Source organism: Nycticebus coucang, chromosome 11 (assembly GCF_027406575.1).
Source record: "Nycticebus coucang isolate mNycCou1 chromosome 11, mNycCou1.pri, whole genome shotgun sequence".
In the NCBI taxonomy this organism is placed as follows: Eukaryota; Metazoa; Chordata; class Mammalia; order Primates; family Lorisidae; genus Nycticebus; species Nycticebus coucang.
In genome coordinates this window covers 19,059,133-19,086,760 of record NC_069790.1, presented here as the reverse complement: position 1 = coordinate 19,086,760, position 27,628 = coordinate 19,059,133, and the positions used below count along the sequence as shown (strand labels likewise).

Here is a 27,628-nt window from a genome sequence, read left to right as displayed (position 1 = left end):
AATACACTTAAACCATTATTGCAGAGATTTTCAACACAGGCAGAGAGAGAAAGATGGGGAAAAGAGTTACCTAAAGTCTCTGAAAATTCCAATGTAGAAAGGAAACTGAAAATACCCAATTGCCATCCACACTACTAACCTGATCAATTTCCATGAGTTTGGGGTAGGCGCCCGGCCATTCTATGGCCACCTTGACGATGTCCGCGGGTGGCGGCATTGTGAGCCCCCAAAACGTCCAAAGCCAGTGGAACTGGGGATCCTACAGCGTAGAGGCCACACGTGTCTATACCTAATGGGGAATGACAAAAAGAGAAAGAGAAGTCACTCTCTGTAGATGCCGGGTGAATTCTGCTTCATCACTTCCTGTTTTCACCGGTGGTTTGGTACGAAAAACGGCTCCCCTTGGTGCCCGGGGTGGTGAAGACGCAGAGGTGCAACCAAAGGCACCGCAAGCTCCCCAGGAAAGAAGAGAGATGAGGGAGTCGGGGGCAATACCCTGAATCAAAGCCACCAGGGGAGCCTGTCTTGGAGGATGTGGCCGGGGCAAATCTCCAGTGGCAAGAAGCTGTGCCTTAGCACTGCGTGCTGCTCCAAATGGTGCCTGGGGAATGAACGAGCCAGGCTTACTCTCCCCGTCCAGACATGCATATAAACGCCTGACTGTCAGCAGTCTCCGGAAGGACAGATTGCCCAGGAAGTCATGGTCAGGAAGCAGCATTTCTTTAAAGCGTTTTGTGTCACAAATAGATCGCTGCACTATAGCAACAAGGATATTATGAGGAAGGAGAAATATCCCAAAAGTTCATACACATACACACACGCACACACACACACAGTCCCTCCCCAAGGCCAGTTCACATAATGCGCCTTCCAGGGGTGGGGAGAAAACTGTACAGATGTAAATAGAACAGCCTTCAAAACAGGCCTTGAATTCTCCTTTGAAAGAAGAGTGCTGCTACACAAGGGAAGCAGCCCTTATCCTCTTCCTCCTCTTCTCAGGCTAGCCATTTCTTTTTTTAATTTCAATTTTATTGATCACACGATTCAAAATATGTGTGTGAGTATGTGTGCGTGTGTGTGTAAAGATGTGCAGCACTGTCTTCCTTCTGCCAATGTCACACACCCACCAATTATCCATTTTCACCCCCTAACCTCCTAGCTACCAAAAGTTATTAGCTTCTTAGGTATCTCTCCAGAATTTCTTCAAGTATAGAAGGCAAATACAAAACTATACTTTTACATTTTCCACCCTCCTTTTATTTATTTTTATTTATTTATTTATTTTTGTAGAGACAGAGTCTCACTTCACCGCCCTAAGTAGAGTGCCATGACGTCACTCACAGTAACCTCCAGCTCTTGGGCTTCCACGATTCTCCTGCCTCAGCCTCCCGAGCAGCTGGGACTACAGGCACCCGCCACAATGCCCAGCTAGCTATTTTTTGGTTGCAGTTCGGCCGGGGCTGGGTTTGAACCTGCCACCCTTGGTATATGGGGCCGGCGCCCTACTCACTGAGCCACAGGCACCACCCTTTCCACCCTCCTTTTAAAAGGCAGCATTCCACACCTTTCTCCCCCACCTAGTGTACCGTCTAGATCTGTCTGTGTTAGTACAAACAGAGCTTCCTCACCCTTTACGTAGCCGCACCGGAGTTCACTGTACAAATGCATCCTACCTGATGAACCCAGTCATCCACTGCGGGCCCTCGGATGACTTCTTACCTTTGGCTATTATAAATAACACAGTGATACACAAACTTATGCACACTTAATTTTGCACATGCACTAGTACATCCTTATAATAGCTTCACATGAATGAAACTGCTGGGTCAAAGAGTATATGCAGTTTTAAATTTTGACAGCCATTCTCAAATATCCCTCTACTATAGTTGTACCAAAACACTCCCTCCTCCGATGTAACAGGTTGTCAATTTACACAGTCTCACCAACAGTTTTAATTTTTGCAAACCTGACAGGTTTAAAAAAAAAAAACTCAATGTAATTCTAAATTGCATTTCTCTTACTGTGAGTGAGGTTGAACCTGGAAATGAAAAGGTATGTGCTCTCTTTTCTGTGAACTGTCTAAATCCTTTGTCCCTTTTCTATTGGGTTCTTGGTCTTTTTAAAGAAATTGTTTTCTGTATGAATATCTTAATCGAATATGTGCATCTGGTCCTTTATAAGTAGTGAGACCACAGTAAGCCTTGTCAGTTACTCTCCTAGATCACAATGGCCGCTGGACAGTACTGAGACAACAGAGCTGGCAGAGTTAATAATGGAGCCTCAACTACACCAGCAGTTATATAAACAACTAACTGCAGCAGAGCTGACAAGCAAGGAAATGAACCACGACAAAACTGCTGCTCCTTTGGCCAAGGATGATTATGGACGCCTGCTGTGAAGCCAATCAGTGGTGACCAGAAAGAGCTGATCTACAAAGCAGAGGTTTAGCCACTTGTTCGACAAATAATTGTTGAGCCTCTTTGTGCCAGGCCTATTCTCCATACTAGGGATACACTGCAGCAAGTGCTGGTGTTAGCAATCGGGACGTGGAGTAAATAAAACAGGAAAGATGCAGGCTCTGAAGCTGTGCCTGCATCTGTGTGGAAGGGGCAGGGATTGCTTTCCTTTTTTTTGCTGTTGTTGTTGTTTGAGGCAGAGTCTCCCTCATGGCCCTGGGCACAGTGCCATGCCAAAATCTTGGGTTCAAGTGATCCTCTTGCCTCAACCTCCTGAGTAGCAAGGACTACAGGCATGTGCCACCAGATCTAGCTAGTTTTCTATTTTCTTTTTGTTTGTTTGTTTTTTAATTGTTGTTGTTTTGTTTTGTTTTTGATAGAAACAGGGTCTTGCTCTTGCTTGGCTGCTCTCAAATTCCTCAACTGAAGCAATCCACCCACCTTGGCCTTCCAGGGTGCTAGGATAATAGGCATGCTAGGGATAGGTGAGGAATTGAGATGGTAGACGTTTGGAGAAATCATGTCCCAGGCCAAGGAAAAACAAGTGCTAAGGCCCTGAGGCAAGGGCATGCCTAGTATGTTCCTGAAATAGAATTACTGAAGCCAGTAAGTAAGGACTAACCAGCAAGAGATTGAGTTCTCAAACTGGGTCACACTTGGTAGCTTCATTTGCTATACTCTTGTCTGGGTTGTGACTTCTAAAGAAGGAAGTGTATGCCCACACATATCTGTCCGGAGTGTAAACTGGGGCCACTTTCAAGAGTCTTTGACAAACTGTACCAAAAGCTCTATAATTCTGCATTCTGTCTGAGTAACTTTAATTTTATATGATGTTAGCTTCCAGAAATAACTAACGTAACAATGCCAATTCCTGTTTTGTCTATAACTCCCCAAACTTGAAAACAATTGAATATCCAACAATAGGAAGTTGTTAAATAATTCTGGTGTGTCATATGCACAGATACAAGGCCACAATCTTGTGCCTTGGACTTCATCGTCTAGCCTCTTTGAATACTTGAAAAGTCTAAGAATGACATCTCCTACATGTACCCAATCACTTCAGTTCGAGACTCAAATTCAATTATACACTCTGCGATAAGAAAGTGGGCTCTTAAGTGAAAACAGACTCTGTGTGAATATCAGATAACACCATTCAAAACAAAGAATACACAGTGGGCGGGGGCAGGCAAGAGAATAGATAATAACAATTAAAATGTATTTTAAACACTCTTCTCCCCCTCTGCATAAGAGTCTAGAATTATACCAAAAGAGGTCATCTAACCTGCTAGGAATCAAAGGCCAAGCTTGTTTTTCTACCCCCTTAACTGGTATTTATTTCTCAAAGACGTTCAAGGAAAACCTGTTGAGCAGGTGAGAATATAATAGGGTGGCTGCCCTGGGCCTCCATGGAGAGTGTGGGGGGAGCAGTGTACAAAGCAGCTATTGAGAAGCAGGCTTCCCCTCGGGACTTCACTTAACTACCCCAGTTAGACCTCATCCATGTTTGTCCACACTGACAACCCTCAAGGGATGGGGCCTGGGGGAACGGTGAGGAGTGTAGTCTGCGCAACTGCAGAATGAATAAGCCATCACATCTGATCCCCGAAAGTCCCTATTTTATCCTCTCAAATTTACATTTCCATGGGAAACAATTTGCTTTTAAGGCTTTTCTATACAGTTATCCTTAATTCTGATAAAATTCAGTGGAGAAAGATTCTACCTCCGGTTTTCTCACTCTTGGCCCAATTAGTAGCTGAGGCCATAGTTCTTTGCTGTGGGGGCTGTCTTGTGCATTGTAGGATGGCTGCCAGCATCCCTGGCCTCTACCCTCTAGAGGTCAACTGTCACCCCTGCTCTCAACAATCAAGAATGCCCTTGGTTGAGAGGTGGTGAGAGGTGGTCCGATTACTAATGATCAGGACAAGTCATCCTTGAACCCAGCACAATGATATTTCCTGGGCTCTCCAGGAAATATCAACGTACAGGCCCAAAGCTTGGTCAGGTGTAACAGAGATGGAAATATATTTAAAATCTCCAGCCAGCACACTCAGGCTTCCGGTGTCCTTTGCTTCCCTCCGCAAGGCACACGTGGCCTGGACTCCAGCTGTCAGCTTCTCCCCACGTACCTGGAGCACTCTAAGAGCAAGGTCCACATCCTGCTGACAGTGACAGACCCGGGCCAGCCGCATAGGTATTTTAATACTTGGTTGTTGGAAGAACGCATCCCCTCCACAACTAACGTCTCATTAGAGCTACCCACAGTAAAACTGAGCCTACTGTTGTCAAAATCCCCAAATGGATAACCCAGTATTACTTAAATTGCCCAGTAAATATAAGCTACATGAATTTGTGTAGAAAGCCAAGTATAATAATTCTCATGCAAACTGAAATTTAAGAACCACTACAGAGAGAGACAACAGGGAGGTCTACGCAGCTGGTGAGACATTCCAGCCATTATGCCGTCTAAGGTCACTAGCAAATCCCTGGAGGTGGACAAAGAAAGAAGCATTCTAAACTATTTCTGCTTGCCTGCTGGATTGGACCATATTTCACATTTAATAATAAGATTCTATAAGCTCCATATGCATGCTAATTGCTTATTTACAGGTAAGTTAAATGAGACAGAGGAGTTGATTCTTACTCTAATGCTAGTTATGGAAGTCTGCACATCATTACATGCGATTCTATGAATGCTGAGCAAGTCCACTCTTCTGCTGAACATCTGCTTAGCTTTGGGGAGCATGGTGGCGACAACAGAGAAAAATCACTCGTGATTCCCATCTAGAAGTTTATATATCTGTGCCCACTGTCTTATACCCACGTTTCTTCTGTGTGCCTCTGTGTTTAAATCTCACCTCGCCGTAGTCCTTAAAGATCTGTTACCTTTTGACATGTGTTTCCCAGATATCTTCATTCATTCCTGGGTCTCAGAAAGTTCCAAAAACTTGATAGATTTTTTTGTTCTCCTGAATTTCCCATGTAATTTTAATTTTGGGTCCCTGCAATAGCTTTAAACCCTTTTATCCTATTTCTAGTCTTTCTGTCCCACAGCAAACCCTACCGAGAAAAAAAAATCAAGTCTGTAAGGCCATTCCTATAGAAGCTCTGTGTTGTGAAAACTTACACCCTTGCCCCAGTGAACTGTGCATCCATCCCCCACTTCACTCCAAGAGTGCATGATGGGCCAAGGGAGGCCAGGGCAGATCAATGGGAGAGAAACACAAAAGCTGGAGAAACTATTTGCTTCTTCCTTGGCCTCTAGCTTCCTCCCCAGGAAACCTGTCCTCTGCCCCACTAACCATCATTATCTGTTAGTGATGAATAACGGGTCTATAATGGGGGTACTGGGAATACAGATGCTAGTCCTAGATTTTAAATGTTGAGTGGTCCTTCATAGAAAAAGAAATAGACAACATTATCTTTCTCCATTAGGATAGGTGGAAAGAGAAAGGGCCTCAGGAAGGGGCAGCCCCTGAAAGCTGCCTTCTATTCGCTTTCTCTGCCCTACTCAGGTTTCCTGGAGCTTTCTACTTTGCATTTTTGAGGACACTGCCCTGCATGGTACATTGAACCTCAGAAAGGCCCATTGAAACAGGCTCGGATAAAATCTGTTCTTCTTTTCTTTGTGCCACCAATCCTTTTATTCCAAACAGACTGATACTATCTCAATACATTTACTGTCTAGGTCCAAGAATACAGTAAGGGACAGGAACTACCAGCATGACGTTATTCAGGATGTTGGGATTATCTAGGCTTGTGAATACAGGCTTTGTTTCACCTCTTAAATGTGTTTCAGGAAGGTGACAGACATTCCTCTTGACTAGTCACACAGATGAGCAGTGCCTGCCTGGAAAAATCCTGGGAGCAGCAGTGGTGGGCCTGCGTCCTTCTACCCGCCTATCCTGGAGGGTCTGGCTGGAGTGAGACATGGAGGGGTTCCATTTCAGAATCTGCCTTTATCAGGGACCTGATTGCCATTCCGAGGACAGGTTTATGGCTTCAGAAGGTAGAGAATACTGTGCCTTCAAAACAGAACATACAAGCATTCAGAACAAAGTGAGGAAAGGAAAATGGTATCAAATGTGGACCCTCAATATTCAATTTTATGTATGTGACAAAAGCCATAAATGCTAATCTTAGTAATAACTTAGCCCATTTACTTGCCAGGTGGGACAACGTGCCATTAGCTACTGTTGGCTCACATTATGAAGGAAATCTGCAGAGAAAAGTCTTTGCTTTGACAGTGTTCTGAGTTGTCATCACAGAGGGACAGTTGGCAGAAGGGACATAAGGCAGGAGCTGAAGGCAGCCCCTGAGCTGGGCACTAGGACTCACCCGTCTTTCCTGACTCTTCTCTACAGCCCTGAGAAATGCAGTAAATTAATGAAGATGCTAAACAGATGCTAGTTTACATAACTTCTCCCAAATTTTTTTTTTTTTGTAGAGACAGAGTCTCACTTTATGGCCCTCAGTAGAGTGCCATGGCATCACACAGCTCACAGCAACCTCCAACTCCTGGGCTTCAGCGATTCTCCTGCCTCAGCCTCCCGAGTAGCTGGGACTACAGGCGCCTGCCACAACGCCCGGCTATTTTTTTGTTGCAGTTTGGCCGGGGCCGGGTTTGAACCTGCCACTCTCGGTATATGGGGCCGGCGCCTTACCGACTGAGCCACAGGAGCCGCTCTAACTTCTCCCAAATTTTTACATACTCTTAGGGTAGTGACAGAGGACTCTCTAGGATAATGACCGTTACGAACGGAATTGTGACCCTCCAAAATTCACATGCTGAAGCCTTCACCCCCAGTAACTCAGCATGTGACTGTATTTAGAGACAGGGCCATTAAGGAGGTGACTGAGTTAAAACGAAGTCTTCAGAACAGGCCCTCACCAGTGTGACTGGTGTCCTTATACAAAAAGGAAACTTGGACACAGATGGCACAGAGGAAGGCCACGTGAGACACAGGGAGAGGATGACGGCCCCGCGTAGAAGCCTCAGAAGGCAGCAATCCTAATGACACCTTGATCTTCGCGTTCTAGACTCCAGAACTGTGAGAGAATGAAGTTCTGTTATTTAAGAAGTACAGCATTTCGTTACAGTAGGCCTAGGAACTCATACAACACCACCGGCAGAACGTCTAAGGAAGAGACTGATGATTTAAGCAAAAGAAGCCTAAAAACTTCTGCATTCCAAAACCCACTATACATATTCAAAGAAAATATATGCAATAAATGTGACCCAACCTAACATAAACATCTTTAATAAGAATCTCATAAATCTGTAAGAAAAAAATGTGCAACTTCAACAAAATAGTCAAAGCAATCCACACAGGAGGAAAGGCATGATCAATAAAAACCCCAAAGGTCCCCTGTATTGGTAATGAGAGAAATGCAAATTTAAACAAAATATATCTTTTTGCCTGTCCTGCAAGAAAAATGTTTACTGATTGGTAAGAATGCAGACAAATTATTGTAATATTCATCACTGTTACCATCAAGAAAACATGTACAAGCAAAAAACCTTTAAAAATAAACAAAACTATTTTAAAGCCACAAAATTTGTAGTAATACATATTTGGCACTTAGAATTTTTGTTCTCATTTTAAAAAACAAATGCAGGGCTTTTTACAACATTATTATTATTATTATTTTATTGTTTGGGATTCATTGGGGGTACAAAGAATTAGGTTGCATTGATTTCACTTGTCAGGTAGAGTCCCTCTTATAATTCTGTTCCACCTGCCATACACCTGACCCCCCATGGCTCTCCCTCCTCCCCTCTCCTCACTTGCTCATTTCCCTGCCCCCCACCATGTATTAGGTCATCTACCGCCTTTATATTAGAATTGAGAACATTAGATTCTTGCTTCCCCATTCTTATGATGTTTTACTAAGAAGAATGTGTTCTACCTCAATCCAGGTAAACATATCTTTTAATAGCTGAATAGTATTCCATGGTGTAAATATACCACAGCTTGTTAATTCATTCCTGGGTTGGTGGGCATTTAGGTTGTTTCCACATTCTGGTGATTACAAACTGAGCTGAGATAAACAGTCTAGTGCAAATGTCCTCATGAGAAAATGACTTTTTTTCTTCTGGGTAGATGCCTAGTAATAGGATTAAAAGATCAAATGGGAGGTCTAATTTGAGTTCTTTGAGGATTCTCCATACATCCTTCCAAAAACATATTAGTTTGCAGTCCCACCAGCAGTGTAAAAGTGTTCCCTTCTCTCCACATCCACACCAGCATCTGCAGCTTCAAGACTTTGTGATGTGGGCCATTCTTCTCACTGGGGTTTGGTGATATCTCAGGGTGGCTTTGATTTGCATTTCTCTGATGATTAGGGACAATGAGCATTTTTTCATTTCAGTTTCTGTCACTTGAAATTGAAAAACTCCTAACAAATTTGGTTTCTAGCCATTCATCTGTCTTCCTTAGAGAAGGTTCTATTCATGTCTCTTGCCCAGTAATAGTATGGGATTGTTGGCTCTTTTCTTGTTCATTAATTTGACTTTGCTGTAGATCCTAGTTATCAAGCTTTTGTCTGATTCATAATATGCAAATACTTTTTTCCCATTCTGAAGGTTGTCTATTTGCTTTGATTAGCACAACATTATTAACATTTGGACCAGATTATACTTAGTTATGGGGTCGGGGGGGCATCCTGGGCCCTGGAGGGTGTTACCAGTCTCCCTGGCCACCCCCCACAGATACCAATAGCACTTCACCCTCCTCCCCCCCAGTCATGACTTACTGAAATGTCTTCAGATACTGCCAAATGTCCCCCAAGGGAGAAAATCTCCTCTGATTGACTTAGGTGACTTACTAATCCTGCTTTTTAAAAAATTCATTATTTAGACCAATTTTACTATATGGGTATTGAGAATGATAAATACAATATTTTTGCTGCAAAAAAAAAAAGAGAGAGAGAGAGAGAGAGATGAGATGGAATGCAAGGATTAGCTGAGAAGAAATACAGTTTTTTTGAAAGTTGCTAAAAACCAACAAGAAAGGGAGTTCAATGTGAAAACATGAATCCCTGGATAACACTTCAGGCAATTTTAACACTTTGTACTCTAGCACTTCTCCCTCACACGGAGCCCTACAGAACTCCTGCAGCTTTGGTTTTTGTCCACCCAGCAAGCTTTCCATCTCCCTTTCTTTGGGTAGCAGGTCCTGCCTGACCAGCTACCAGCCAAAAGTGGGCTTGTGGCCAGGCCTGGCCAATGATAGTGCCGTCTCCCTGATACAGTGAGCGGTCAAAGGGACAGACAAGGAAGCAAGCAAATTGATTTCTGGGAATTGATCAGGCCTGGGAGGAAGAGTTCTTCTCTCTCTGTCTGCCTGGGATTAGCTGATGCAGTCTGTAGCCATGTTCCCCGATGTGGGGAAGGGCTTTCTACAGTAGCAAGGATGGAGGTTAGGAAAATTAAGACAAGCCAAGAGGAGAGATGTTAAAGATAGAAAGAGGGTGGGAGTCTAAGGTGATTTCTAGTTCCTAACACTCCTTTCAGTTCTCTAACTACCCTAATATTCTTCCTGGTTATACTACTACGAACTCACTTACCCTCTTATGCCGAATGAGTTTGAGTTCAGTTTCTGTCACTTGTAATTGAAAAACTCTTAATATGTCAACTTGACCATATCTGTCTATTACCCTTAGTTCTAATGTTGTTAAATGACTAGCCCCCAAAACATTGCAGTTACATAATTGAACCTTGCAGCCAAGTGGGAACTGGCCCCCAATTCTAGAGCTCATACACCTGTAAGTTCTCTTCTATAATGCAGGCCCCAGCACGTAGGGGCTGCCCTTCCTCTCTGAGCTGCCACCAGAAGTCACATGGGGATTGAGGAAGTTAGTCCCACTCTGGCCTTTCCCACGACACTATTCCTCTGAGATATTAATGAATGCAATGCACACAAAAAGGTCAACACTAAATGGAATAATGGCTACTAGGAACTAACTAGTTCATGTACTATATACTTTACTTTCCACAACTACTGTATGAAATAGGTACCATTACTAACCTACTGTACAAACAAGGAAGCTGAGGTGCAGGCACATGAAAATATCTCACCCAAAGTCTCACATCCACATGTGTAGCCCAGCAATCCACATCTGTCTGTTTTGATAGCACATGTTTTTAATCACTATACCATGCTTAAAAGCCTTCCTTTACTGCAGGACTTTTCAGGGCCTTTAATGTAACACATGTGAAATCTCCATATGCAATTTACAATGGTTTCCAAATGTATCTGTTCAGAAAACTCCTTTTTTTTTTTTTTTTTAACAGAACATCTTGTGGCACTGGTTTCTCGTGAGGCAAACTTTGAAAAATAATGATTCAAGACTATTTACCTCCTGGCCTTCTCAGGGAAAAAAGAATTGCTGAATATTTCTGGCCAGAAATGCAGTGGAAAGTGGCAGAGAAAACTTTCCTCTCGTCCCGTACTGAATTATCATCACCTGCATCTGTGGGACTGTCTCCAGGAAAGTAGCTCAGTTCTTTTGAGTAACTCTTTCCAATTCACAGAGAACAGTAAAAATTCAATTAACTGCAGCATCTATTGTGCAAAATAACAGAAGACCGTAAAAGAAACAGAACACTTGTATCTGTGATCATTCAAATTTGAACATCTCACTTCCTGCTTTAAATCTGTGGATGGTGACCCAGGACCGACCTATAGGATATAAACCTTTCCCAGCCTGACATCAACCTGCCTCCCAGTAGTACCTACGCAAACTTCCCCCCGCCCCAACCCACATCGCTGCTCCCCAGCTCTCATGCACACCCAGTGGCTCTGCAGGTCAGACACAGCAACCTGGCTTTCCCTCAAGATTACGGACAGTCAATTTGTGGTGGCTGCTGGTGGCACTGCCTAAAAAAAGGAACCTCCCTCCCCCACCAGCCTGAATCAGGATCAATCTCCAGCTCTGCCACGGGTGTGAGTGAAGGGGAAGAGAACTGGGGACAGAAGTTTGCTATCTCTTTCCTCTTCGTGTGGCTTGCCCTTTCCTGAGCATGCCAACGCCAAGGTTCTGGTACTCTGCCTTTGCTCATAATGTTCCCTCTACCTCGAATATCCTTTCCTCTTTTTTGGGTTTTCTTTAGAAATTCCCACCTAGACTTCAAAGCCCATCTCATGCACCAGTTCCCCTGAGAGATTTCCTTGACCCCACAGGCTCCCAAGCGAGAAGGAATGCCCCAAATCTGCCTTCTCAGGCGCTTACAGTGGCCTGCCAGAGTCCTTTCCACACCTTATCTTAATAGTTCATAGGCGCTCGAGGGCAGAAATCGCTGGGCACCTGTGTTGCTCCAGTACTGATCAGATGGCATGGCAAAGAGCAGCTCAGTGTTTCTCAGGCAACTGAATAAATGAAAGAATCATTCTTTCCTTAAAAACACATTCAGAGATTAAAATACAAATATGAAGAATTACTCCAGCCAATGGTGCATTTTTAAAATCCAGAAAACCTCCAGGCATTTCTTCAAGTAGCAGCTATTCATATGTCTCCATTGGTTCAAAAATAGAAGAGGAGCTGCTCTGGGGTAAGCGCCGGGCCTATTCCAAATTTCTTTTCCTCCTGGAAAAAATTCTGTCAAAAACAGGATGAGACCCAGGCTGAGCTGCTAGTTCTCTTCCCTCCGCTCCAATCTCTCTCACACTTTGGGAATCAGCATTTCAACTGGAAAGTTCATCACTTTGCAAACGAATGCACACACTTCCTCCCTTGTTCTGGTTTTTGGATATTTGCTTTTCAAATTCCTTTTTGCCTGTTGTAATGCCAGTGACGGCTCCCCTCCTCCAGGCGAGCCCTGTCACTCGGTGATGTGTGCAGACATTCCCCAGTGGAGGAGGCAAAGCCCAGGCCCAGGCCCTATCGCAGAACCCAGACTCAAGGCCGCAGGAAACGCTGGAGCGTTTCCACCATCCTATGAGCCAAACACTCAAAGTTTCCAAACCTGCTGATTAAAAAACAATATGCGAAACTTCTTTCTCGGCCTCTCTCCAGCAACAGCAGAGCTCTGACTGCCACCGTAGGAAATTCGATTGCATCAGATTACCACTGAGGGCCTCTGCACAACGCCCAGGCTATGCCTCCACTGGGCTTCACCTGACAGTCCTCCTGCACAGAATCAGTCACTCTGACCACCAATACAGAATGCAATGTCACAGGGCACACTTGCATAGGCGGACATTAGGCTCTGCCTTTTTCTCCCTACCTGGGGTCCTTTACGTTACACTCCCCAGAGGAGCACAGGCTTGTGCCTGTAAGTGTGAGGGCTCTGGGATCAGATGTCGGCCTGGGTGTTAATCTTGCTTCTGCCACACTCAAAGCACTGTGAGTTTAGACAAGTTATATAACAGGTCTGACCCTCAGTGCCCTCATCTATAAAACTGGAACAGCGGTAGCACCGGTCTCATGGGATTGCTACGAGGATGAAATATTTATAAAGTAATTGGAGAGGTGTCTGCTCTGCTATTATTATTTATCAGACAGTGGGGTACCTGGGTGAATGAAACCGAGGAACAGTGTCCACAGTCCATGAAACACACAGATATCCCACTGCATGGGAATTCTTTTTCCTCTAAGTATCATAACAGAATTGAACAAACTGTTATGACACCTGGGAGGAGATAACAACTCTGCCTTAAGACCAGGGAGTTGTTCAGATTTGGAGATACGTCCTTCTGGATTTTGAGGACACACAGAAGGTTGGAGGCATATGGCTGTGTTGAGAGTAATTGGAGGGGGGAGTTACGGGCAATATCCTGGGAGGACTGGCCTGCATTGCAAAGGTAGGACCTCACAGAGAATTGCCTCAACAGATGCCCTGATGGAATGTAATAGACACATTTTCTTTCCTGACCACAGGCCCAGTCCTTCAGGAAAGTTCTCTGAGTATAGGGAGGTGACTGGGACTTGACTTGCTCTAGATCCTTTCTCCCCAAAGGGAAATGGGTCTTGCTTTGCGTTGTAAGGCAGAAGAATGCCTAAGGAGGAATCCAAGGAGCACGTGGGTACGGAGGGGGCTGTTCCACTATCAGGACAGAGCTGCATCCATCCAGCCTGGCAGAGTGACATCTGTCCACCCAGCAAGTAGACAGAGGGTAGTGCTGGGGCTCAGAAGACATACGGTGCTTTGGCATGCTGTGTACTTTGAACTAAAGGATAGGAAGGACCCCAAAGCAGAAGCAAACCCCTCAGAAACAAAGTGAACTTCTCTGTGAACTTCTGCCCCCCTGTCTCCTCCTCTTCTTTCACTCCCAAAGCAAGTCAGAACCAGAATTCCTCTTCCCCAAGGTAGGTCCTAGAAACTAGAATTCCTCGACCCCAAAGCAAGTCATAAAACCTAGAAAGGTTTCTCTCTTTCTCCTCCCTTCTCCCTCACAGACCCACATTCCAGAGGAGTCCTGCCCCAAACCCGAGAGGAAGGAAGCTACCCAGAGAGGCCAAGAAGAACCGGGATAGACAGGCCTTGCTGGGTTTCCCCACTCACTCTACTCCCATTAGAACAAGCCCTTCGTCCAATCACGTCTCCACACAGCTGTCCATCCTTCATCTAAACCAAGCATACATACAGATGGTTTTCCCTGGGTCCCTGGGTTTTCATTTCTGAAGCCTCCCATGTCACATAAAAATTTGATTCAATAAATTCATTTTGTCTTTCTCTTGGTAATCTGTCTTTTGTTATTAGAGTACAGGAGTGAGGAAGAGGATCACACCCTTTCTCCCTACAGTAGGTAGGATCCACCTGGAGCATGACAAGCCTTGCTTGCCAGAGCTGAGCCCAGCTGTCCCCAGAAGCTGTGGCTTTCGTGGGGACTGACACACAGTGGTCATCCAGGTGCACTCGTAGGGTACTTCCTATTACGGCTCTCTACAGAAGAACCTCGAAATGTATCTCAGGAAATATCTAGTTAGAAAACACGACTATGCCCGTGTTTAGGGTTTTAGATATTTCATCCCTCTGGCACAACCCCATAATCACCAGCAAGAGGAACAGAAAACCCTGCAGATTTTCCCCTCTCATCTCTCCGACCTTAGGAGCCTCTGCCAAAAACTCCCTCGATTTTATGACACAAGTCTCTTCTCTCCAGTGTTTATGTGAGTTCCCCCACCTCAGTTTGCTACACAATTTGTCTTAAGATAAAATATTGTTTGGGCAACTGCTACCCGCATGGCCATCTGGCCACACTTGGGAGAGTTTTTCACATAAACGTCAGGAAGATGGTGGATGCAGTCGACGGTGGGTAGGAACAGAAGACTGACTCTTCCAGATAGTTGGACAAATCCATGAGTTCCCTGCCATGTTGTGTTAATAAATAAAACTTATTTTATGTATTAAGAAAATTATATTTAATAATAAAACTGCCTTAAAAATAAGGCAGTCCTGGTACATACTTGGGGGAAAAGTGGTTTGCAGTTCTGTTCTGAGAGCCAATATTATGGATCACAAAATCCCCAAACTGCAGATGTTGGCATGGATGTGGAGAGAAAGGAACACTTCTACACTGCTGGTGGGACTGCAAACTAATAAAATTATTTTTATCTCCATTCAGTGCTAGCAAATTTGGAGCTCAGCTAGCTCATATCTGCTTCAGAAAGGACCCTGTAAAGCAAAAACAAACTGGTGGCAATCAAAAAACACAAAAATCCCAAAAAATTCTAGGTAAAGAGATGACAGCAATTGTAAAAAAAAAAAAAATTAGAAAAGATCATTGTGTACCTTATTAGTTTACTATTACAATATATTTTGCTTTGCCTAGAAAAAAATACCAGATATTATAAAGTGTGTGCAGCACTTGAGTTCTACTCACAGGTCTAGTAATAGGGACAGATTCTAGGACCTAATTATCTGAGGTAGGAATTTGATGAGTGAGGTCAAAGAAAATCAGATTCCACTGAATATCTAAGAGCCTTACTTTTCTCAGCCTTTCAAATCAAAGTCAACACCTGGAAATTTTATAAAGGGAAGATGGGGAAAGAAAGAGAACAGGTTTAGGAGGCAGAGAGACCTGGATTTGAAAGTGAAAGTGGGCAGTGTTTTAAGCCAGGGCACAAGATGACTAGATCTGTATTCTAACTCTGTCTGCAGGAAGAACAGAGCGGAATGGAGCCAGGGTGGACAGGTGCATGTTGGAAGGAAAGTGACTGATGGCAGTAGCTTAGGCTGGGACGGCAGTAGAGCTAGAGAAGGTAATGGATTTGCAAGCCATTTAAAAAATAAAAGTCAAAGGAATTGATACCATGGGAAGAGAGAGAAGCTGGAGTCAACGGTGACCCAGGATCCTGTGTTCCATAACAGACTAGATGACGCAGTTATTTACTCAGATAGGATTACCCTAAGTGGAAGATGGTCTCTCAACCAAATGTCGACCAGTATCAAGTCAATGGGTATAAATACTCCTCTGGAGGAAGCAGTGGTGAAATCCAAACAGCTCGCACCAGACACAGCCCTCTCACTTCATCTTACTAGACCTATTTGCTTTGCTGCAGACGACACCTAAAATGGGTGGCCATTTCCTCCTTAGTAGGAAGGCAGCAGAGTACAGCCACTGCAGCCACCGCCTGGATTCAGCCTCCCTACATCCCAATCCTTGTTTTATTATTACCTTCTACCAGGCGTCCTCAAACTTTTTAAACAGGGGGCCAATTCACTGCCCCTCAGACCATTGGAGGGCCGGACTATAGTTTAAAAAAAAAAACTATGAACAAATTCTTATGCACACTGCACATATCTTATTTTGAAGTAAAAAAACAAAACAGGAACAAACACAATCACACCACCTCATGTGGCTCGCGGGCCACAGTTTGAGGACCCCTGTATGGCCTTGGGAAATCTGCTTTTTTATGCCTTAGTTTACTTAACTGTAAAATGGGGAAAACCACAGTAGCTATCTCATGGGTTCCTTAGGATGAGGACTAAAACGAGGACAAGGTCAGCCAGCGCTTACATAACTTACCATGTGCCTGGTGCCCTATGGTTCAATTTCTATATATTAACCCATTCAGCCCTCACAACAGGCCTGGGTTACAGATGCTATCATGTTCTCCATTCCAAACTTCAGGAAATGCACGCAGCAACCCAGCGGGTCCAAAGCCTGGGTCCTGAAACACATACTGCTTAGAACAGGGCCTGGCAGTGAGTAAGAGCCAGCCCATATTAGCCCTGATTACGACAGGGCAAATCCAGCCTTTACAACCAATCTGGATCACATGGAAGAAAAAGGCTTTCAACCCTTTTCCATTATTGGTCACAGTTAACGCCTTCCCGCCTCATACTTACATAATACTAACTGGGCCTCATGAGTTTGCTTCTGACTTTCTGTGGTCAGCAATCAGTTACGCTGAGATTTTTCAGGGTCAACAAAGACTCAATTCTTTATGCTGTGATGGACCTTGCAACTTAACACCACCTCTGAGAGACAAGTCTGTGGAAAAAGTGCCCCGCGGCTCGGACCATAATTTCCGGTGTGGTAAAATTATGACCTCTATCCCTTCACCTTTGCACTTCATGAACGGATAAACTTCATGTGAGTGGAATATACTCTCCCTCCCCTTAGAGAAAGAACAGAGAGATTCTTTTATAAGCAGATAACGTGATTTTATTTCCACTAACGAGGAATAATCTTAACTGACGTCTAGCACTGTCAGGGTACAGCCTCAGAACAAGTACTCAAAACTGAAATAATCACTTTTTGGTAGAAGGCCCCAGCATTTAATGAGCTTCTTATGGCAAAGAACCTAAATAGCAAATCAATTTACTCAGGTACGAGAGAGTTCACTGGGAAGTTACACAGCTGAAAGAGAAAGTTTAGGAAATTTGACTGAGGTTTTTTTTAAAGGTTGACATTTCAAACATCTACTTAAAATTTTTCCAGGCAAAAATTAATTCAGCCACACATTTAAAGTATAAAACTCTCGGAGCCCAATAGACGAACACGGTTTTTGAGAAAAATCCAGGATCTGTCTGTGGGTACTCCTTGGGACACCCAGAAAAACAAAGGTGGCTGACTATTCAAAAGCAGGATCAAATTAGGCTCCTCAAATTTCATAAAAATTTCAACCCAATACTCAGCTCAACTGACCGGTAAGGCCTATGAGGTTTCAAATAACTACAAAGAGTAAAGAGTAATTGCACTCTCTGCCCTTATAAATAAGGACAATACTGATTTCAATGCCATCTACGAAGATTGTGACTACACTGTTTTCAGTAGGAAAATTTTATAAATGACCTTAAGATTAAAAAATAAAAAATTGGGGCAGCACACATAGCTCAGTGTGTAGGGCGCCAGCCATATACACACCAAGAGTGGTGGGTTCGAACCCAGGCCAGGCCAGCTAAACAACAATGACAACTGCAACAAAAAATAGTCAGGCTTTGTGGCAGGCGCCTGTGGTCCCAGCTACTTGGGAGGCCGAGGGAAGACAATCGCTTAAGCCCAAGTGTTTGAGGTTGGTGTGAGCTGGGATGCCACAGCATGATACCAAGGGTGACATGGTAAAACTCTGTCTCAAATTAAAAAAAAAAAAAATTGTTTTTAACTTAAAGCAAAACCATAAGATAGAATGAGCATCCATTTACAAAATCACATTAAAAAGTCTGTGACACTAGATAATATTCACAACACATTTTCATTGATTCATTGATATCTATTAACATTTGAATGTTAACATTTACTCCAGTACATGCTCACTACAATGATAAGAGCTAAGAACAACTAGAATTCATTTTTTCTTTTTTTGTTTGGAGATAAGAGTCTCACTCTGTTGCCCCAGATTCAAGGGCTCTGGGATAGGCCTAGCTCACAGCAACCTCAAACTCATGGAGTCCAGGGATCCTCCTGCCTCAGCCTCCCAAGTAGCTAGGACTACAAACGCCTGCCCTAGTAGAAACAGGGTCTCGCTCTTCCTCAGGCTGGTCTTGAATTCCTGAGCTCAAGGAATCCTCCTGCCTCGGCTTTGCAGAGTGCTAGGATTACAGGCATGAGCTACCTCGCCCACCAGAACTAAAAACAACTAGAATTCTTGACCAAGTGGCAATAAAACTTTTTGTAGTGAAACAAACTAAAAAAACAAACAACTGTAGGATTTTAATGCATTGCTAAAGAAGTAGTAAAACTCCTTCAGAAAATAGTGTGGTCAGTTTATAATAATATTAAACATACATTTACCATTTGACACAGCAATTCTATTCCTAGGGATGGATTTACATAAGAGAAATGAAAACAAGTGCCCATGTAAAGACTTATATGTGAATGTTCCTAACAACTTTATTTCTAAAAGCCAAAAACTAGAAACAGCTCAAATGTCCATCAGTTGATGAATAAATAATTACAGAATATCATCCACTCAATGGAAGATTGCTCAGCAATAAAACAGAATGAACTACCGACACCCAGAAGCAAGTAACTATTCCAGGCAAAGAAAATCTTCTATAATGATCCAAATGAGGTATAAAACCTGTACCAAGTCAGTAGCATAAGTTGATTTGTCCAAAGCAATTGGATAATATATATTTTCCTTTTAAGTATCGCATGAAGTTTTTCTTTTAAGTTGAAGGCTAATTCATGCTGTTGATCAGTTATGGTTACTCTTGAAAGAGGCAGATGTTCGTACTTTGAAACATGATCAGGGTTTGAGCATCCTACAACCTCAACAGAGCATTCTTTAACAATTTCTGCATCACCAGATGGCTTCCCTTTTTATCCAGAGTATATAAACCACTTTATAAGTCAATGGCATTATTTCCAGGATTTATTTACTGCTTGAAAGAATTGTCTTTGCTTTTATTTTTCATCTTTTAATTTCTGTATTACAAACTTTTGTGCTTCTCCTTCTAATTAAAAATACAGTAGAACCTCCATAGTTGACCACCTCCTAAAGTCGACATAATTTTCATAGACAGGACATGCACCACAGTCCAAATGAGTACAGCAGACCCATTTCCTTATGTTTGCCACCTCTGTATGTTGACCAGTTTCTTACAGTCCCTTGGCTGGTCGACTTACAGAGCTTTCATTGTGTTGTAATGCTGATGAGCATTGAATTTCTTTGATGTTGATGCTGCACTATCACAAAGCAAGCAAATCATCTTATCTTTAGCAGAAACAAGATAATTTTGCAATTTCCAGTCTCATTAAATAATCTGTTTTTTTCCTTCAGTGTTCTCTTCATCTTCTTCAACATGATGAGCTATTAAGCAGACAGAATTAAAAAATACTATGCATCTGTGCAACTATTCACAAACTCCACTTCAGATTGAAACATAGTCAAAAGCTGACAGCAGACTGGTAGATTCAACCCCCATAAACTCTGGGGAGCCAGCCTCTGCAGTAATGGCACCAGTCAGGCATGGAAAATTAGAACTAAGTCATGAATGTAGCAGCTTACTTATGGCTTACTAATGTTCTATTTGTACTGGTCAATCTTGCAGAATTACTTTGTTGAAACTTACTTTATCCTTTGGTATTTTAAATATATTCATTTTAAAAATAAAATAAAATATAAAATATGAAACAAAATGTATAAATAAAAATAAAATGATCTGTTCTATAAAATTTCAATTCTGTTAAAAGTCTGCACTTAAGGACTTCGAAGTCCACAAGTTCCCCCACTCTTGTCTTAAACCTTTCCCACTTCAAACAGCAGAGTTGAGCAGGTAGTTCCAACCAAGATCATACAGACTGCAGGCCTAAAAGAGTTACTACATCTGAGTAATTCCTGAGTCTTCACAGGAAAACATTGCTAATCATTATGCTAAATAAAAGAAGCCAGATATAAAAGACCACATACTGTATGATTCCATTTACAGAAAATTCTAGAAAAGATGAACCGTATTAATAGAAAGCATGTAAGTGTTGCCAGAGGAGACGGGGGTAGAGTTTGACTACAAAAGGACATAGGAGAACTTTTTAGAGGATGAAAATAATCTGTTTCTTAACTGTGTTGTGATGGTTACAAGACTACATATATACTACAAATTCCTGCCAAAACATAGTCCCCTACTATTACTACTCACTGATTGAAAGTTAATTGATTTTATTGTACTTCAATAGAAATATATATGTAATATACAGGGTGGCCAAAAGGTGGTGCAATCTAGAGGGCAATTTAAAATAGTATGCAATTAAAAATTGTACATGAACTTCATGGCCACCCTGTATGTTAATATGTAGACATAATACTTTCTGCCAGGTATTACCTCCTGCCAGATAATCTTCTGGGTACCAAGAACATGACATTGAACAAAAAAGACCAAGTTTCTGCCCAGATGGTGCAGCTATGGGAGGCTCTCATGGACTGCAGCAGTGGACATTCAGCATGGGCAACCCTGTGTGATTAGCACTAGGCTTTTAAGACTGGTTGGACCCAAAGCAGAGCTTAGCCCAGCCTAACTAACAGAGGGCCCACTTCTGAGTCCATGTCTTTCTCCAGACAATGTCTCCAGGCAACCTCATACTACCCCATAGATACACACACTTTAAATGTATATCCCAAGCCCAAGCCTTATTTCCCTCCTTTCCTTCCTTCCACCATTCCTTCCTCAAATGCCCAAGTGTCTATTTGACATAGCTTCTAGGTATCGCACAAGCGTCTCAAACTTAACATGCCTACAACTGAACTCTTTCCTCCCAAAGCTATTCCTCCTTCAGATTCCTCACATTAAAAATAAGCTTTGCGGTAGACCTTGACACCAGCTTCTCTGTTTCTCCTTTTCTGGGCACACTAGGCAACTGTCCCTCTAGCCCCTTTGCAGGACAGGGCCACCGCCATATAAATGACGCACTGTGGCCAAAGACATGTGAGTGAAAGTAAGAGGCACTAAGGCGCCAGGGCACAAGCTCCCAGGTTCTCTCCTCCTCTGCCACAGGGAATTTGAAATAAGGGGCAGCCTGGGCCACTGAGTTTGGAGGACAGTGCCTTGGAGGCTCACTTGGAATGGCAGCTGACTTTATCAAACTGAAAACTCAGTGGTATTGGCCTGAAATCCCCAGACTGCTGTTATCACATCAAGACCTGGCTTCTACTGACTAACCCAGGGCCCTCAGGAGCTCCTGCCAGAACTGAGGAGCCCTTCCTCCTGCTCCTTTTCCCTCCTCTTTCTCTTCCAATCACCCCCAGTCCAAGTAAAGCCTCACTGACATTCCCTAGGCCAAACCAGCACTTTTCACCTAGGCTCTTGCAACAGCCCTCTGGTGTGTTCTACACAAAGCCGCCAAAGTGGAAACCACGAAGACATCCATATAGCTCCTCTGTGTAAGTCCGCACTGCTCTCAGGTTAACGCCAATGTCTTTAACATGAGCCGCAAAGGCCTGAACGATCCAACAAGTGCCCACCTGGCCCGACCTTATCCCTGGCATGTCTGTGTGTCTCTCTCTCCTAACCCCTCCTTGCCTCCCTTCCCTATTCCTCTCCCCCACCCCCATCTCCCTTCAGTGGCTCCAGCTAGCTCAGCTGCTCAAACATACCAAACTCCGGCCAGAACTTAGTCCACCTTCCTCTCCCTTTTTCTTTCTGCCTCCAGCTACTTGAAATCACTCTAAAACATACCTACCCATCCTTTCACTTCTCCCCTTTCCCTTTTTGTAGAAGGGGGGAAATAATTCTTGAAACATCTGAAGAAGGTTATGTGCTTGCCTTGCAGTCAGGAGGCAAGAAGGTAAGATACCAACTCAAGTTCTCAGAAATTGTGGTACCATAGGATCTAACCCCCAAGAGAAGGAAGACACCTCCAGGGTCTAGGAATCAGGGGAAGAAATGAAATGTGTGACCAGGAAACCAAGGAAGCCAGGAAGGGTTTAGTAGAATATTCCACCCCAGGACCCTCGCCTCATGGCCTCACCACCACTTCCTCTCACCCATGTTTCTGCCTCCGACTAATGCCCACCCCTCAGGAACCCCTCGCTCAGGTGAATTCTAAGACTCAGTTTTGGGCCATAGGTCCCTCTGACACAAAGGAGTCCCTTCCCCACAAAAGGCCAGATAATACCCCGCACTATACCCCAGCTCTGGGCCACTAGAGGGGCAAGGGCTGATATGTTCCCAACATGCCAAAGGGGAGGCCTCAGTAAATTTATCTCCCAGAACCAAAGACTCCAGGAAATTTTCCTCTCTGCTCTTATAAATATAAAATGAGACTTCAGAGATACTCAGAAGACCCTCCTATGGTGGAACATCTAATATGTATCCTGCCAAATATAATATTAAATCTACTCAGTTTCAGATAATTAAAAGAGAATGTTGAAACACTTATTCCTAAATTAAGGATTTCCTGAAGAGTTTCATTCACACTTAATCATTTTTGCTTTCACATAAATGTTAATCCAATTGGAGAAAGAGACTTCTATTTTTTTCTTCTTTCTTTTAAAAACTTTATTATATAGTAAAAAATAACTTGTAGGTTCTTCAAAGTATGCTTTGATGCTTTAATTCTGTTTTTTTTTTTTTTGAAGAGTCTTTACCTTTTATAATTAAGAAAAGAAAAATTCAAGTCAAACAAAATTTCTTCCCCTTCTACCATCTTAAGATTTTACAAGTTTTTCTTGAAGAAAGGGAACAAACTACAGTCCTTTTGTGGACCCATCCTGTTTTTCAAGTGCCACAAACATCAGGATATTTTCTTTTCTATTGCCATTCATGGAAAAATAACACAAAAAGTGAAGATGGGTCAGAAGCATCTTCTTAGCAAAGCTCAGCCTGTTTTACGTAACCTCTTTGTGTCACAGTGCTTGGAACCTGTTAAAGATCACCTCTGAATGGTGTCCAAAATATCGTTATATTTGACAGTTGTGAATGACCGTCATAACTTAAAAGGTGAGAATTGAGAGTGGTTTTTTTAGATTTTATCAAACAAAATGCTCTTCACTCCCACAGGTTTTCAGCTGAGCCTGCCTAGAATGGGAAAGCAATCGCAGTTCTCCTATCTGTTCCCATTGACTGGAAAACATATCCACTCATTCTAAAAGCACGTTTCATATCAGGCTATATTTCTACTTTGTGTTTGAAGTTCTATGATGTGATTCTAAATTCCTATAGTACTCAAAGGCTGTGAAACTTCACAGAGTGAAGGGTCTTTCGAAGGACACCTAAAAATGAAACAGGTAGTTCTGGTAAGCATTGATTAATGCCCAGGCTTCCTGCAGAGGAACCAGCTGAAGGGTGGGCAAGAGGAGAGTGAAGCCAGGCACTTCAGAGCACCACAGGGTCGAAGCTCCACCCAAGGTCCCTGTGAATGGTGCCAGCCAACACTGCAGAGGCTGCAGGATGGAAAGGGTGGCAGGACACCTACCTGCCCAGCAGTGTCCTTGAAAAAGCTCTCCTATCAGAGAAAAACAGAGACAAGCTCTCTCATCAGAAAAAAAGCAGATGAGAAGCCATTCCAACAGAATGGCCCATGTGCTGGTTTTCAAACAACACCTACTCATCTCCATCATTCTCTCTTACAACCAAAAGCTTGATCTCAGCCATCACTAAAGTTCAAACCCTGGGTGGAGACACAAGAAAAAGTATGGCTGTTGAGGTAGCATGGACAATTAAAGAACTAACCTATGAATTGATCAATGTAGACCATCTGAAAAGTTGTCTTTTCCTGAATAGTAAAGTCTTTTCTCTCAGTTATTCAAAGAGCCATTCCAACTCAACGCTTATCTTTTCCTGGGCAGACAGAAACATAGTAAAATATCACCATAAGCACCATTCTGCCTCTTGTGTTGTAGTAATACCAAATATGTGCAGTGACATTTTTAGTATCACAAGCATAAAAATGTAACATGGTTAATATGCTAAAGATTATAACCACTAGGGTGATAAGAAAACATCTGAAACATGAATCACCAAACTAAGATGTCATTTCCATACACCATTTATAGGAACTCCACCAAGGAGGTTCCCAAATTCATTCATGTTGTTGCCAAATTCTAAACAGAAATGCCATCATATTCAGCAGGGTTAAAGGATGAGAAGAACTGAGAAATAGTGCCCTTGCACAGTTTTTATAGCTGTGTTATTGTCCTAGAAGACAAAAGAACTATAGCCATGTCCTTTAGGTGGCCCAGCATATTGGTTCTTCAGAGCTAAATTATGTTACGTAAAATAAAAATGAACATTCTTAGGCATAGTCACTTCATATCAGACCTCAGCACTGTTTTGCAAATATTAAAAACAAACAAACAAACCTCAAATTTTGACATGTTATCATTTCATCACACCTAAAGTCTCTGTGAGTTAGGTCAGCAAATAATGCTCTATGATCTCATTTTATAAATAGAGGACTTAAGCATAGGAGCTAAGACTCAGTTCAAATGACATTGATTCCAATCTCCTAACACCTAGAGTTTAGAAAGGTAGCACAAGCAAGATAAAGTTACTGCTATATTTTGGTTTATTTGACTTTCCAAATCTCATGTTAACATATGACCCCCAATGTTGGAGGTGGGGATTACTGAGAGGCCTTTGGGTTGGTCATGAGAGTAGATCCCTCATGAAAAGATTGATGTCCGTCCTGGAGAGCACAGTGGTGAATATGTTATCACTCTACCTAGTTGCTGCAAGAGCTGGTTGTTAAAAGAGCCTGGCACCTCTTCTCTTGCTTCCTCTCTTGCCATGTGATCTCTGCATATGCTGAATCCCCTTCACCTTCTGCAATGAGTGGAAGCAGCCTACAGCTTAAACCAGAGGCCCAATATTCCAGCCAGCAGAATCCTGACCTAAATAAACCCTTATACTTTATAACTTATCTAGCCTCAGGTATTCCTTTATAGCAACACAAACAGACGGAGACAGCTACGGAATCACAGATGACTCGTTTACACTTGGCTAAGTTACATGTTTCTATTTGAAGAAACGAAGTCAGACTGAGAATTTCCTGCTAACACACTAATGAGCCTCTAGCATGGAGGAGGCACAAAGCTGGTTCATCCCTCTGTAACCTCCCCAGATAGCATCATCCCCTAACATGATGCAGAGTCAAGCCACATTTGGTGACAGCATTCTCCAAACTCCCCTAAGGCAGAAAGGAAAATTCTTCATGCATTTCACAAATGCAATAGAACCTTCATAGTTGACCACCTCCCTACATTGACCTCCTCTTTAAGTCAACCTAACTTTTATAGATTGAACATGCACCACATGCAAATATGAGTACTATAGGCCTAGTTCCTAAGCTCACCACCTCTGTATGTTAACCAGTTACAGTCCCCTTGGGTAGTCAACTTACAGAGGTTCTACTGTATTAAGAAGGTCCTCCTGGGCGGCACCTGTGGCTCAGTGAGTAGGGCGCCGGCCCCATATGCCAAGGGTGGTGGGTTCAAACCCAGCCCCAGCCAAACTGCAACAACAAAAAAATAGCTGGGTGTTGTGGTGGGCGCCTGTAGTCCCAGCTGCTTGGGAGGCTGAGGCAAGAGAATCACATAAGCCCAAGAGCTGGAGGTTGCTGTGAGCCATGTGACGCCACGGCACTCTACCAAGGGCAGTAAAGTGAGACTCTGTCTCTACAAAAAAAAAAAAAGAAGGTCCTCCTTCTCATCAATCACCGAGTCTGGAGATTCTGAGACAAGAATGGGATATGCCTGGGTTACTGCTTTCAAAGAGTTTATAATCTTATTCTCAGAAATTAGATAACACACCAAAGAACTCACAAAGAAAGTAAAAGAAGAAAAAAAAGACACCTCTTGCTACTAAAAGAGCAGGTGTTGTTATAGCTTATAACAATGAGACTATGACCACAAAATCTCTCTGATGAATCCTTTTCTATATAACCTAATGCTGGTAAAATCCGCCAGTGCACACACATTCCCTCCCACTCACTCTATTGTCACATCACCTACTCCCTAGCCCCAGATTATGCACCACTTAGATACTGTCCTGACTTTGCTCTTGAGTGTGAACTCTATACAGGTAGAGATGTTTTCTCTCTAGTGACATAGTATGTCTCAATAAATATTTTGTGAATGAATAAGTACATGAAGTAATAAACTGATCAGATTTGGGAGAAGTCACTTATTTCTTAGACACATCAAAAAATATGCTTCAGGAGTACAGTGAAAAATAACAGGCCACAGATTCAACTCAGTAAGTATGTGACTTAGAAGGACTTGGGAAACCTATAGAAGAAAGAGCTAATTATTGCTTAAATATGGCATAAATTAAGAATGACCAGAGAGTAGCAGGAAGAACTGGTGAGCATATACCTGGTTTCCAGTCACGGCTACGGAGCCAGAAAGCTCAAAGTCTCTGTTACCAGGATTAGTAAGAGTTAATCAACCATTCTGAGTATAAATTAATATATTAAAGTGATTTGCATTTCTATACACAAGCAACAAAGTATTAGAATGAATAATCTCTTAAATATATGATTTATAATAAGTTTTTTTTTAAAGATATTGTTGGAGCACATAAAATGATTCCTCAAAATACAGCGCTTTGGAATGCTGAGGGCTTTGAAGATTGAAAGGCCTCAGACATAAGCCTCAGAACCAAGGTTTCTCTCTGATCTTTCCTGCCTCCCTGTCCTTCTAATCCTCTTTCCCCAAACCCCTGGAGGGACTCTCTCTGGAATTTCCTAAAACCTCCCTCCCTAGACATCTCATCAAATAATCAGGAAAGATCAACCCCAGAGAAGAGAAAAGCCTGGGAGTCATCACCACTTCCAGACAGACCTTTCCTTTATTCTAGGGGCAGCTCTCAGAGATTACCTGGAAGGCTTTATCTGTGAAGAAGAAAACCTTTGTTCACAGTGAAGTCCTCTCTTCACCTCCCAGACACCTCCCCCAGAGATCAGAGAAAGTCTCTCATTTATTTTTACATTCCTATCTCCTCCTTCCCCTATAAGAGAGAGTATATAAGCCTTGGTACTTCATTACGGTATTGGGTGATTTTTTTTTTTTTTTTTCAGACAGAGTCTCACTTTGTCACCCTCAGTAGAGTGCCATGTCATCATAGCTCACAACAACCTCTAACTCTTGGGCTCAAGTGATTCTCTTGCCTCAGCCTCCCGAGTAGCTGGGACTACAGGCACCCACCACAATGCCTGGCCCTTTGTGGAGACGGGGTCTTGCTCTTGCTCAGGTTAGTCTTAAACTCACGAGCTCAGGCAATCCACCTGCCTCAGCCTCCCAGAGTGTTAGGATCACAGGCATGACCACCGCACCCAGCCTTATTGGGT

The 27,628-nt window shown here is 42.9% G+C and overlaps 1 protein-coding gene across 4 annotated transcripts in view; it reads right to left on the bottom strand.

Annotated features, from left to right (window-relative positions):
* The window catches only part of ELMO1 (engulfment and cell motility 1), a 576,900-nt gene that overhangs the window by 466,405 nt on the left and 82,867 nt on the right, over window positions 1-27,628 (bottom strand). For 3 of the 4 annotated variants that reach the window (XM_053608836.1, XM_053608837.1, XM_053608839.1), the window contains exon 2: window positions 140-289. In XM_053608836.1, the coding sequence (XP_053464811.1) occupies window positions 140-217 (78 nt within the window). In that variant the 5' untranslated portion in view covers window positions 218-289. Of the gene's footprint in view, window positions 1-139; window positions 290-495; window positions 638-27,628 lie in introns of those variants that run through there. The other variant, XM_053608838.1, reaches the window with a different exon arrangement.